General features: G+C 47.0%; 3 protein-coding genes across 3 annotated transcripts; 2 read left to right on the forward strand and 1 right to left on the reverse strand.

Moving 5' to 3' along the window:
- Positions 1–6,579: 6,579 nt before the first annotated feature.
- Positions 6,580–7,824, forward strand: CCR75_008128 (uncharacterized protein; the record flags this gene model as incomplete). The annotated part of the gene is made up of 1 exon (XM_067966182.1): positions 6,580–7,824. One exon carries the CDS (start codon positions 6,580–6,582, stop codon positions 7,822–7,824), a length of 1,245 nt encoding a protein of 414 aa, XP_067819271.1.
- A 220-nt stretch (positions 7,825–8,044) lies between these two features.
- CCR75_008129 (uncharacterized protein) lies at positions 8,045–8,332 on the forward strand (the record flags this gene model as incomplete). Its single annotated transcript, XM_067966183.1, has 1 exon — positions 8,045–8,332. The coding sequence occupies one exon, from the start codon at positions 8,045–8,047 to the stop codon at positions 8,330–8,332; it is 288 nt and encodes a 95-aa protein (XP_067819272.1).
- Positions 8,333–8,687: 355 nt separating this feature from the next.
- Positions 8,688–10,490, reverse strand: CCR75_008130 (uncharacterized protein; the record flags this gene model as incomplete). The annotated part of the gene is made up of 1 exon (XM_067966184.1): positions 8,688–10,490. One exon carries the CDS (start codon positions 10,488–10,490, stop codon positions 8,688–8,690), a length of 1,803 nt encoding a protein of 600 aa, XP_067819170.1.
- Positions 10,491–14,020: the final 3,530 nt, after the last annotated feature.

The raw sequence follows: 14,020 nt of genomic DNA on the forward strand, positions 1-14,020 counted from the left end.
GACTTACAGCGGCTCTAATGAAAGGATTACTCCGCCCAGTAGCTTGAAGAATGTATAGAAACGTCTCGTCCTCACTAATGGTCTGGATGACGGCTTCACGACCGTGTTAAGCAAGAAAAAGCGCGCACGCAACGGTTTCGACTTCTCCAACATGACAGTGAAGGAAGAGACGCTTCCTCTGAATGGCATAGCCACGACCAACTACTCCAAACGACGGAGGTAAGGTTTACGCCAAAGAACGTGACTACTGACAAGAAATACGGTGTTCGCTACCAAGTGGTTCCTATTGACGTGAAGCACCCGGACGAGGTGTAAGCCTTTTCCGAGTCTGCTTTCTTCATCAAAAAGCACCACACCAAGATTAAGAAAGCATCAAAAGCGTCGACTATAATGGAAGTGGCCGAGTCGATGCTAGATGACGAGAACACCGCACTTCTCAACACACTCCCAGACTGTCTGGTGAAAGCAGACAAGAAGGTCGACGGTGTGTGCAAGCTTCTCGAAAACGTAACGAATCCCGACCACATTATAAAAAGCGGTGGAGTGCCCTCTAGCCTTTAGCAGCGCGGTTGCGTTAGAGATGGTTGATAGTGGAGACAAAATTACCGAGATCGCACAGCTGCATGTGATTAATCGCGTTCTATGTGCATCGCAACCGGCTGAAGTCATAACATTAAGCACGAAATGGACAAGGTTTATGGGTATGGCAGTCCCGTCGAAGCGCAAGGATATATTTAAAACGTGTGCAAAGTGGTGAACGTCGTCGGACTCGATCCAGGAGCTATCTCCAGCCACCAAGGCCTTAGTTTTTTTGCGAGATCGCACTTATGTCGATTGCACCGACCCTTTTCACCAACGACCACTGGATTCAGTATATCACAGGACAGCCGGTCGAATGGATTCCGGCGCACCACACGCGACTTCTTCATCCAAACACACTCCTGCGTATCTTGTGAGCAGACCTCGGATCGTTCTGCATACAGCAATGGAGCGAAGTACAATGGCAGGGTTATCTGTTGGATGACCTTGAAGAACTTCGCAAGCTCGATGGCTTCTACCTGGAAGACTCTTCAGTGCTCCAGCTCCAGTTTCACAATGGTGAAGTAGTGATGGTAGCAGGGGGGTTTAACCCGTCATTACTAAACCATTCTCGACTCGGTAAACATGGACCAACGTCAGTGCTCTTACCGTTAACACGAACGGGATTAAAAGAAACGGCCACCTATTTATTGAGAGCATGCTCTCCAAGTACTCAGTATCATGTGTCCAAGAAACGAAGTTCGGCGACAATACGCATCTGTCGAACTTCATTTTTTCATCTAGAATCGACCTTTAGCACAAGGTCTTTGTGAACGATCCAAACTTTCTGCTTCATCGACCCACCCGAGAAAGAAACAATGGAGTGCTCACAGTGCTCCGACCAGACTTTCCCGGTTTCGAGACGGCTGTCGATATCCCTGACTTATCGATCGCTGGTCGCTACCTTGTCGTTAAAGTCATTGTCGAGCGAACTCCCATCTACATTCACAACGTTTATGCACCCGTTGACATGCAAGAAAAGCAACAGTGCTTCTTAAGCCTAGAACTGAGGCGTTTGAAGATCATGCAAAACACTTGGTTTTAGGCGACTTAAACACTCCTTTAAATCCTCGACTTGACTGTTGCTCCCACGACCTGCGCTATGACTCAAGTAGGTTCAGCTGTCTCGAGTGGCTGGCAAAGCTGGGAGTAGTTGATGCATGGCCGATTCACTATGACAGCAAACGAGTATTCACAGGCCCACTCCCTCGAAAAAATCGGCTAGACTATGTTTTTAATGTCGAAGTCACTTTACACACACGTCTCCGGTGACTCGAGGTATTTCTTGCCAAAGCATGCTGGCGACCACCTTGCACATAGTGTGTGTTTTCGGTCTGGTGAGCAACTTCATGGCCGAGGCTACTGGAAGTTTCCTCGATATCTACTGGAGTACCCAGTCGAAGTAACAGCGATCGAAAAAGAAGCCGAGTTGGTCTTATACAAATTGCGCGCCGCTTCTAAACCAGGAAAAGTTTGGGGAAATTGAAAGTCAGCCTCAGGCCGTTCAGGAGAAGCTTCGGCAACAAGACGCACATGCGGTCCAAAAGCTCAAATTCAACTTGACCAAGCTTCTGCTCGGTACCGCAATTTCTCGGACAATCGAAATCGTGAGCATTTCGATGAAGCCATGAGAAGCTACAAAGAGGTCGTCTTGAGGACGAGTCAGTACAACCAATATACTGCTTTCGACTTTCAGGTTACCAACTCCGAAAAATCGACCAAGCACTTTTTCCACCCGCTGGATACGAGCTTGAGACACGTCTCAATCGAGGAAGTTGTCACACCGAATAAAAGTGTGTTGTCAAATCCACACGATATCTCTCTTCGCTTTATGGAGCATTGAAGGACAGAATTGGGAGACCTAAAAGTTCAGGGGGGAGAGCTTCTTCAACTGACGTCTTCATTCAGCAAAAGATTCTCGACTCGATTGTTAGCGTCTTGTCAGACGTCGATCGCACCTCTTGGACGCTCCAGTCACGTCTGCTGACTTGGCAAGCGCAATTCGACACACGAAGTCGACATCAGCACCTGGCATGGACGGCTTGGCCGCTGCTTTCTACCAAGTCGCTCCTGACATATTTGGTGCATGCTTAAGCGTTGTATTTAATGACCGACTTCAACGCGGTAAGCTGCTAGCATCACAAAAGAAATCTGCCGTCGTACTTCTCCACAAAAAGGGATCCCCCGCTGAGCCAGGCAACTACCGACCTATCGCACTTATCCAAGTTGACGTCAAAGTTTTGTTTAAGGCTCTGACATACAGACTTCAGCTAGTCATTTTGGATCTGATTCACGCTAATCAGAAAGGGTTTGTCAAAGGTCGGTAGATTCACCACCATGTCAGATTTCTCGCTGACCTGCAAGACCTGGTAACGGCTCGCGATGGAGAAGCATGCGCTATTCTTAGACTTCCAGAAAGCATTTGATCGAGTCATTGGGATTACATGTTTCGGGTGCTGATCGGATGGGATTCGGTGCTTCATTCATCCGATGGGTCAGGCTGTTGTACATAAATCCGCAAGCGCACCTGCTTATCAACCAAAACATACAGCCTGCATTGCATCCAACACGAGGAGTAAAACAAGGAGACCCATTGTCTGCGCTTCTCTTTGTTCTGACGATTGAGCCACTAGGCAACTTGCTTCGCACCCACGAGAAGTTTAGCGTATGCTTAAATGCAGACCAAACGGCCACCAGCATGTTCTTTGCGGATGACTCGACCCTTTTCGGCAATTTGCTTGTGAATATACAAGGACAGCTTTATCTTTTGGCGGAATACTGTCGTGGCTCTGGAGCCCAGCTTAATCTGACCAAGTCCGTTCTTCTTGCACTCAATCGAAGCAAGACCTTCCCTTCGTTTCCAGACATCCAAGTGCTTGATCGGTCGGAGACAGTCAAGTATCTCGGTATTCAGTTCGGTCAACGGCACGTGGACAAGACTCTTCTTGAATGGCTTGACCAGCGTTTTTATGAAGGCTTCCAATTGTGGTATCGACGCGCACGCATACTTCGTGGTTGGCGTTTAGTCGCACAGACGATGGTGCTTTCCCGATTGTGGCACTATTCACAACATGTGTCCGTCCCACCGAGAGTCGTACAGAGGTGGCAGTCGATGCTAAACCGCTTTGTGCTGAGTCGGAAACACGAACGAGATGCGTCGCATATTCAGCTAATTCCGGTTGACTTCCTTTTCCAGAGACGAAGTGACGGTGGTCTGGGGATGCCAAGCTTGGCGGCCCACCTCAAACGCCAGCTTCTCCAGCTGCTTTTACAATTTATTAGTGCTGCCCGTGAAGAAGAGACGCTGAACAGGACGACAGCGAGCTGCGAGCTGCTGAAGCTGGTTCTTCTTCACACGGGTTACAGCTCCGCCCTCGACTTTTTATCAATTATTATTCCGCTCCGTCACGGTGACCTGATCAAGTGAAGATTAACTTCATCCAGGTGGAAAACGACATGGATGTTGTGGTATAAGATACGCTGGGAAGTCACGAGGGAAGATCTGCCTATGGAGTTGCGCGCATGGTATGGTCTTCGGTAGCCAATCTGGTTTCACTAAGACGCTGCACTTCACTAAGAGCAGACTCCAAGAACCAACACCGTTGCAGCACATCGTCGCTGTATCGGGATGGCTGTCGAACCGCACCGGAGTTTCAGACTGCACGTGTCGAGAATATTTGGATAGTCGACTTTATGCGAAAAAGGGAATACTTAGCTTTCCCAGCAAGTCTTCGTCCAGCGTTATACTGACTTTACAATCACGTCTGTGACGCCCGGCCGCCAGACACAATGGCTGAGAGTGCTATACAAGGATTCCCCACAGATTGTTGTGCGGCTCGGCGCGAGAAAGCTCATTATGCAGTCCCCATTCAGCACGCGACGATCGCTTCCCCACGTGGGCTGCTACACTGATACGAAGGTGTGTTTAGTCCCTGCAATTCCGCGGTCAGCGCTGCTATTTGTGGTCTGGCAGCCGATAACACCGACGAAACCACATCCGATGACCTTGCACTCCCAGCGTGCAGATGCAAAGCAGATCAAGTCGTATGTGAATTTTTGAAAGCATCTGCGAAAGATCCTCCCTGTGTTTGAAGACCTACACTTCCGCCTCGCGTTTCGAATTTTTCCAGTGCGCTCGCGATTTTGGTTCCTGGAAGCGTCTTACCCACGCATTCGCAACTGCGCACGTGCTGGATGCATTGCGATTGAGACTGAGCAACACGTGTTCTTCGACTGTGCGCTTGCCGTGCAGCTATGGGAGCATGTAAGTCGATTAGTGACTCCTTTTTCCAGTCGCGTGCGACTTTGATGAATATTGTGATGGCGACGAAACCAAGAGTGAGAGAAGAGTGGAGAGACAGCGTAGTGGTGCTTTACGACGTCTGGCACTCATTTCGAAAGGTGACACTCCACTTCCTGTGGGCAGATCGGAACCGGTGCCTCTTCGATGGACCACAAGGTTCTCAACCGTGATGATTTCCTCTGTAGTACAAGTGAGAAGTGCGATCTGTATACAGCTTTGCACTTGAGAGCTGAAGGCCTCTTTTTCCCTCGACGTCGTAAACGTGGTCTTGACGCTTTCTAGGGCGACCTGCACGATCGTTAATTGCACTATCCACGTCGGAATCGGGATCTGGCCACCCGCCACCCTTGCGGGCCATGGCGACGACCGTCTATTCAAAATTCTAACGCGGGCAAGTGACTCTAAAAAATTGGCGGCACCCTTTCTCGACACAACTCTTCCTTGGAAATTTATATTATCAATTTCCAGATTTTTTACACGGGCACGACGGGATTCGATCCAGCTTATCAACGCACCTCTTAACCATCTGAACCGCAATACACTAAATTCCCGGATGTCTTCAGTTTGATATAAAATATATATGCGCCAAGAAGCAATGAACATTTACTCATTCAAAGGCTCATAGTTAGCCGCCTGACGATGATCAGGCGACTGTTCTGTCCTCCCCGAGTCGGCCATTTCGTTCGACTCGCATTCGTAGTCGACCTCCAAAGAGGTGTCGCATTTTTTTTTACGTGGTGTATCGTCAAGTGCACCCGCAATTATAGTTGCGAAAAGATGACACTACGACAGACGGAAAGTATGCCGCAAGAGACAATAATGCATCACCCGCGGCTGCATGAACCGCAGCCGAAGGCGCCGCACTTACTCGTATACCGCATGGACTTGTTAACCATGCGATAGAATCAAAATGATGGTTCTGACCAATCAACATCGCTTTAAATTTACTGGTCTTATAGTAAGCACGCTAACCAATGACAGTCAGAGTGATTGTCGTTTAAGGAAGATGTAGCGAGGTGTAACGTTACATGAGATTAACAATCCAAGGTTGTTAATTAATATATTATCTAAAGGTAGATATTATTTGGAGAATATTACTTTACATGTTAATATTCTACATGCTTATCCATTGGTAGATATAGACCATTATATCTCCTTTCATCGCGGTCCAGTCAGCGCTTGACGCGCAAAGAGAGACAAATAAGACTTTATTACATGTTTGGAATAGTTTACCTTCTCAGCTCCGTCATATAAACGAGGACGATTTAGTTAGTATTAAAAAGATAAAAATAGAAAAACTTAAGTATATTAAATACAGTGTTTAATTAACCCTATTTAAAGCAAGTGGTTTAAAGAGAGTCTTCCTCTGCACGTACTAGTATTGGTGAAGTGACGTTTAGGCACCCCTCGCACTGAGGCAGTGCGATGTGGACTTGTACTGAAGCAGTACAAGTCAGTAGTGCCTCGTTACATCTCACGTACGGAAAGATTGATTTCTTTTTTTTTAAAAATCATGAATCTGGGTTGGGAATCTGATCTGAGATTTGAACCCCTACGATGTCTTTCACATAACCCTCGGGTAACCTCGTCATTTGTTTTGTTCCCACATTCCAGGAAGCAGCGGTGCCGTAAGTCCTATGTTTTCGATGCTAACGATCCTTGTAGCATTCCACGTAGCCAGAGCTGCTACTTCGCTAATGGCTAAACAGGACGTGCTTCCGAGAGCCAATGTCAGTGCACGAAATGACAAAGTCACACGAATGAATACGACACCCATCGCGTTAATCAAGTCTGGAGACGAAGAACGACTTTTTGGGTTATTTAAATCGAAAGAGGAAATCGCGCAAGCTTCAAAATCAAAAATCGAAAGGAAGATCGTGAAGCTTGTTGAACGTTTTGATAAAAAACTTGAGCCCACGGAACTCCCCAAACTCAAATATGTTATGAAAAAGCTCAAGTCGGTGTCATCATCGACATCAAAGACATCCCATGAAGATTTGGTGTCGCACCTGGCTGGGAAATTAAAAGCTAAACTGGGATTAAAAAAACTTTATTTGTATATTCAAGGAGGAAAAGGATCCACAGCTGCACGCGAGCTCGAGCAAGGACTGTATCAAAGTTTCGGTACGTTAGTTGTCGAATCCTCGGCCAATGCGTTTTCTCTTGGCAATAAAGAGACAACGACTTTAAAAGAGTTGTTTGAAAACCCATTGCTCGAAGCTTTTATCAGCTACTCGCGCGCGACAGTTGGAAAAGAATTTGATTTATATGTGGCTCTCTCCCTAATACTTGAATACGAAGACGAGCTCGCTAAAATGGTAAACGAAATCATGGTTATGAAAGGTTCCGTCTATCAACCTACAGCCAAGATCCTAAATGATGGATTGAATTACCCGATCGCAGAAATGTTTCACTTTCTCCACCTTGACAAGGCAGTGGAAAACCCTTTCGATGATGCACTTTTGTCTAGTGCTATTTTCTATGCAGAACAGTATTCCAAGCGCCATCCCAAAGAACAAACTTTTATCCAGCAAATGGCGATTATTTATGGAAAAGAAAAGCTACATCAAAACATTCAAGCGGCGCTTAAAAAAGGACCTCCTACGAATGGTGTGGTCACGAAAATTCAAGCCATGCAAAATCTTCAAAAGACGTCGACAAAGGCGGCGAAACCTATTCGAACTACAAATTCTATGTCGCCGCAATCGTTTGAGAAGCCTGTAGATGGGGCATCTACAAACGACCACGTTGCAAGTACGACTTTAAAAACAGCAGACGCCCATATTGCCAGTATGCGTCCTAAACCAGCATCGCCTCTTCACACCTTTTTCACTAGGATTCGTGGCTGGTTTTCTCGAATTTGGGCTAAACTCCGTGGGATGTTGCGGACGAAAACAGCGGACAACGTCGTAAGCGACAACCACAAGTTACGGCGACATTAGGGAAGCGATCATTTAAGGAAGAATGTTCGCGGAAGATCTTACTAGAATAGTTTACGCTTTCTCTATACTTTTATTTTCAATTTTACAGTCTTTCATTGTGCTAATTGATTCAGAATTTGCTCACTGCCATTAACAGCGTGAACTTCTCGACCACAGGATCAAAACTCTCCCATTGATGCACACACGATATAGAGTGAGACTACGAAAGTGCCTAGTGATGATGCAGTCCAGCTTAAGCAATTGGCTATTCTTGGCGTCGCCAAAGGCAATTGGTGAAGTGCAAACTCTAGCGAGCGTATTGATTCGATTCTTTGCTTCTGAGGAACTTTCAACCGTTTCGAGCGAATCGATTGCCCATACTGGAGTCATTACAAAGCAAATTCGACGAGATTTGAAAACGCGTAACCAGTTCGCAAGAGGATACGTTGTGAAGTTCGTTTACAGTCGACCAGGTCGTGTACGTTGCGGCGTTGAAGGCACTCTCTGCGTTCATTTAAAGGCAGTTTGATACTTGTCGGCGGTGAGATTTCCTTGTTCCAACTTTGTGTAGGAGGAATCACCCCGTAAAGCCGTCCCAGCAAATCTTTTTTTATGAGTAACCATCCCCAGCAACAATGGAAATGATGCAAAAAATAAAGGGTCATGCTATCGTCAGGTATTGGCAAAGACTAGTCAAAGAAACAGGAAAGTGTAGCTACAAGAAATAGGCACTAAAAGCTCTTATGGAAATGATTGCACCACACTAAAAATCGACCTATGACTCTTGACTAACACTCATGAATTATATAAAAAAGATATTTAAACCAATCCGTGCCATCCTTACTAAATACGCATTACACGACTATAACAACCACGTTTTTTCCTCAACGACGGCCCGTGTGAAATTTCCACAGAATTAGAGCAAACATTGTCTGGAAGGCAAACACGTACCCAATCAATAGCAACATATTCCGTTCAACATGGACATTTTCCATGCCATACTTTGTCAGCACATTTCGCGCCACACTAGACGTCTCGTGTTCAAATTGTTTAAATACAAACGACTCGAACGAGTACGAATGAAACGCAAGGTAATAGCCCCAGATCCAATACGTTGGGATCGACTCTCGCGGGACCATAAACCCTTCACATAGCATAAACATTCCAAAAATCCCCGCACCTAATGCAATACCAATAATATAGTGCGGAACTGTCGCCCCAATTACGTGCATCATGGATTCGGCCACGACTAAAGAGAGAAACAAATTGAGTAAAAAGTACCCCAATGCGTTTAAATCGGCAAGCAAAACCACTAGCGCCGTCGAAATGGCCGCAAGGAGAAAAATGCCTGGCAACGTAGCGACAAAATTGGCACCGACGTAGCTCAAGACACTCAACGAGCTGTTGGCACGTTCCCGCGCAAAGACTGCGCGTTGTTCGATAAAAAAAGGAAGAACTGCAACGGACATAAACACCAAAAAGGCTTGGACGTAAAAGAGAAGGGGAACCAGGTCTTCTTCGGTCAGGTTGTTGTTGGTACTAAGGTACATTGTACCAACCATGAAGCTCAGACAAAAGTACATCAAGAGCCGAATCCAATAGATGCCTGGATTGCGAATATTGTTGAGCATATTGCGGTACAAAAGCACTCGAAATTGCCGCATGGCAGACGGTGGTAGCGTTGTTTCCATGTCTGACACATGCGGCAACGTTTTGCATTCATTCATTAAGCGCGTTTCAAGTCCTTTGTATATGTCACTCTCGTTGTACAGGTGTACAAGTGTTGACACGTCTGCATGGTCTTCAAAGTCCGTATTCACGAGACTCAAAAAGAACTCGGCAGGGTTCACGTACGGAGGGCAATCGTGTCCCACTGACGCAAAATGCGCCATCATTTGAGACCGCGGCCCACAATACACAGTGCTCCCCGCACTTAGCACAATGACGTTGGTAAAGAAATTGTACACGAGCGACGACGGTTGGTGGATCGTGCATACGATTGTTTTGCCTTGGGTACAAAGCTTTTCAAGCAATTTCATAACATTGTGTGTCGCACACGAATCTAGGCCACTCGTAGGTTCGTCAAGAATCAAAATGCTTGGGTTCGCGAGTAACTCCATTGCGATACTCAAGCGACGTTTCTGGCCCCCAGAGAGACCTTTGCGAAACATGTCGCCCACTAACGTATGGCGGCATGTAGCGAGCCCCATGGCCTCAATGACGTCGTTGACCCGCGTAACAATTTGCGTGGATGTCACACTGCATGGTAGACTAAGTTTCGCGGCCATGCACATGGTCTCCTGCACGGTAAACGACCCCAATAGCGCGTCTTCCTGTGCCACGTAACTCGTAACCGCTCGGAACGACTTGGGTACACGTGCCGCGCCATTGAGCTCAATCGCGCCCGTGACGTCGCCCGAGCTGATGCGGTCTGCCAAGAGGTCCATTAGCGTCGTTTTACCCGAGCCCGACGGCCCCATGATCGCCGTGAGTTCGCCGGGCGCGCACCGTCCACTGACATGTTGTAAAATTGTTTTTCGACCATTTGCCGTTTTCACCGTGTAACTGAGGTTACGCCAACTAAGGATACAGGGGGTACTGCTCTGGTGGTGGTACGCTGGGTCGAGTTTGCCACCGGATTCGAGCGTATCGAGTGCCGAGTACGGCGTAACGTTCGGAGACGCCATGACAAAGATGGAGGGAGGGCGGTCGCAATCAAGCACAAAGAAAGAAGAGTGGTCGACTTTACTACAAGCACCAAGTCGGTCCCGGTGTAATTGCGCGAGACGGATTGTGACCACCTGGACAAGTACAGCGGCTATGTACGCGGACGCAAATAGCGATGTGTGCAAATTCCCATGCAAGTAAAATCGTCTAGGCAATCAAAACGAGCGTCTTATCGGTTTTAGTGTTTATGTTACTTCACGTGTCTTGTTGATAAAAAAGCAAACGGCATCCACGGTTTGGGATGACCATCATTCTATCTGGGTACGCTAGAGGCCAGAGCGGCACGACATGACGATACGATCAGGCTACCATGACGGGCAAAGTGTGTAACTTTGTGATTTAGTAGCTACGTTAGACGTCGCCAGCGTCACTTGAGACGTTCATTCGTGCCACCAGACGACTATTTTCTCTAGTTTCGAGCGTGCACTAAAGGGGAGTGGACGCCCGAGTTGCATACTTTTATTTTCGGGTTATTCGTACCTCGAAAGGGATCCCACGAGCTAGTTGTTTCAACGAATCATTGTCAGTATCGGTTTAGGGCTTGAGATGAGTCCGAACTTGCAAGACTACAGGCAGCGACAACAAATGTGCGGTCGTGGATCCCACAGGACCACTGGCACCGCCATCAATGCTAGCCACCGACAAATTCAATTACGATTCATAGTGAGATACGATAAGTATGACTTGTTTTACGGACACAACATCGATTGCATAGGCCGTTCATGTTGCGATGATTCGAAGAAAACAGATGTAAATAAATTTGCACGGTAATTTTCATGTAAAAGTGGGGTTTTACCCATCTTTGCCCGACAAAAGTAACGGAAAGTTCCAAGAGGATTGCCACAGCTCAATTTTGAGCTGAAAGTAGATGCCCATCCACACAGCGATGCCAAAAAGACAGATTTTCAGACTTGGTAAGCGCGTTTTGCTCAAATCTTCCATGCAAAGGCGCGGCCCTTTCTAGCGTTCGGCGGATTTGCACGAAACCGCGGATTTTAGTCATAACATTGCATTCTTATACATCTCTCGGCAACTGGCGACAAGACCGGGACCATGCAAAAAAAAACACTCGTTCCACTTTTGCTAATGCAACTTCAACGTTGGAGTCTCGGAGGTAGTAAGCGTTTTTTTCTTTTTTTTTCATAAAACATTCTAACATGCTCGGCTGCTGCAAGCAATACTCTATGCATAGAGGGCGATATTTGTCATAGCTACAATTGCGGTCGTGTATCTCGCGAAGGTGAGGCAAATCCCGAAATAACCCTTCCAAGAATGCTAGTCGCAAAAATAATGTTTTAATAACTTTTTCTTGTCACGCGGCACTATCGCAAACTTTCTTGATTGCGTCAATTTGTTTTGATTTTTTTTACAAAACCATTGCAATTTTCTGAGGCAATTACTACCAAATGTTGCTTAAATGAAGCAATTTCTTATTAAATTGAGGCCTAATGGCAAACATTTTTTATTTAGAGTAAGTTGCCAGATCCCCCTACTCTGTAATGGGGCAGACATCGGTTTCTCGTGCAACACGTCCGTAAACGACGAATTTCTCTCATGCAATTCACTGAAACAACAAATGACCAGCATGTTTGCACCGGGTGGCACCGGGTGTCCCGTTGCATAGGTATTATTTCCTGTAAGAGGAAAAAGCAAAGAAGTACAAATTACTATCTTCATTAATTTTGACTTATATAGGTCCAATAATACCAAATTTGATATTATTGATGCAATAACACATTAGCTCTATTGATTAATTGATGTAAGTCTAAAAACCTTCATCTGTACTCATGTGTACGTGAAGTTTCAACGCACCCTACCTACACTGTAATATGTGAAAGGTTAACTAGTACTGATCAGTACAAGTGAAAGGTGCCCCGTTACACCTGTAGCACTTCGTAGTCCGTTCAACGGTGCAATAGGCTAAAGTTGCCCTAATGTTACACAGTCGACGTTAAGAACACTTGGTGTACTTAAGGGGATGGTTTATTATTATAGACTCACCACTCGGGTGTGGCTCACATTTGTGACCAGCCCTTGTGTGTGTGATGCACATGGGTGCATTTACATTAAGAGGGATGACGGCTAGCGTCATCCGTTACGCGAGGTATCTAGAAAGATACGCTCGCAATACATATTAGTGTTACCTAAATAGATGACATTTTTGATTGGTAAAAATAGGTATTCATATTTAATGCGATTTGACATAAATGAGTCTTAAAACTTTATTTCACTTAGTAAGTGCACGAGGAGCCGGATTACCGCTCCCGTGACGACACTTTAGTAGAGCACTTAGTGCGTTGGGTAGGTCACTAAGGCGCCAAACACAACTACCTCACTGCACGCAAGAGAAGCTGGTTTAACCGCTTCCTCGCTGTGCTAGTGTGTGTGTCTAAGAAAAGCGTGGCCGCATTACGACGTGCCCGCCTATCCTTGATAGCACTTCTAATCCTTCAGACGACTCGCATCTCTGCGAGTGTACGTAAAGATGAGACTCAATATTGATTGGGCTCCTTTCCCCCACCTCTCCAAACATCATCAAGAGGTGGCAGGGCATATGGCGCAGGGACTTGGGGAACAAGCCTTGGCCAGGCTCTTGGGTAATCCTCCTGAGCAACATGTTGCTTAGTTAGAGCAGTTTGAGACATTTCTGCTCGGGCGGCGGAAACCCGTCACTCAGACTCAGGATGAGCTGAGGCATTAGCAGGCTCGTAGTGAGGCTCTCAGCAGGACTGTTGAGATGCTCTCTGCCCGGCCGCATCAGCCGAGGCCCATTAAGATGGACCCGCCCAAGTTCGATTGAACTGCAGCGCACACGATTGTCCACTAGCTGTTAGCCGTGGAGGAATGCGGTGTCGCGCAGCTCATCGAGGACGACAACCGGATGGTGTTGTACGTCATGTCGCATCTGCGCGGTAAGCCTCAGAGTGGGCTTACTCGGCGCTTATGGCGGACAGAAAGGCATTCCCCACATGGACGATCTTTAAGGAAAAGGTTCGCGCCATGTACTAGCCGCCGAACAACGAAGTGTTGCTTCAGGCGCGCTTCTTTTGGATCGCGACAGGTGAAGCGATCTTGCAAGAGTATGTGCAAGAGATGCGCTCGTTGTCGGCGTCCACTACCGTAGGTCCGATTCCGGGGTACATTTAGGTGTCCACGTTAATGAACGAACGACGGCATGGTCCATCGCGACAGGCCCTTCTCAGAAAAGTGCCGTCGACGATGGAAGAGGCAATTCAAATTGCCATTGGAGGAGCAATCCTACAACAGTGCCTCGGCGACCGTTTGGTATAAGCCGTCGGCCGAGAGGTCAGATGCCGCTTCCATGGAGTTGGGCAATGCAGAAGTTGTCTGTTATAAATGTGGCAAGCGCGGCCATACAACGGCAAGCGCGGCCATACAATGGCTCGCTGCTATGCCAGGGTTCCTGCTGGGGCAACGATGCCCAGCAAGAGGACTCCTTTCCTAAAGGGCGATGGCACGAACCAGCGTG

This window comes from Bremia lactucae, linkage group LG15 (genome assembly GCF_004359215.1).
Source record: "Bremia lactucae strain SF5 linkage group LG15, whole genome shotgun sequence".
Classification (NCBI taxonomy): domain Eukaryota; phylum Oomycota; class Peronosporomycetes; order Peronosporales; family Peronosporaceae; genus Bremia; species Bremia lactucae.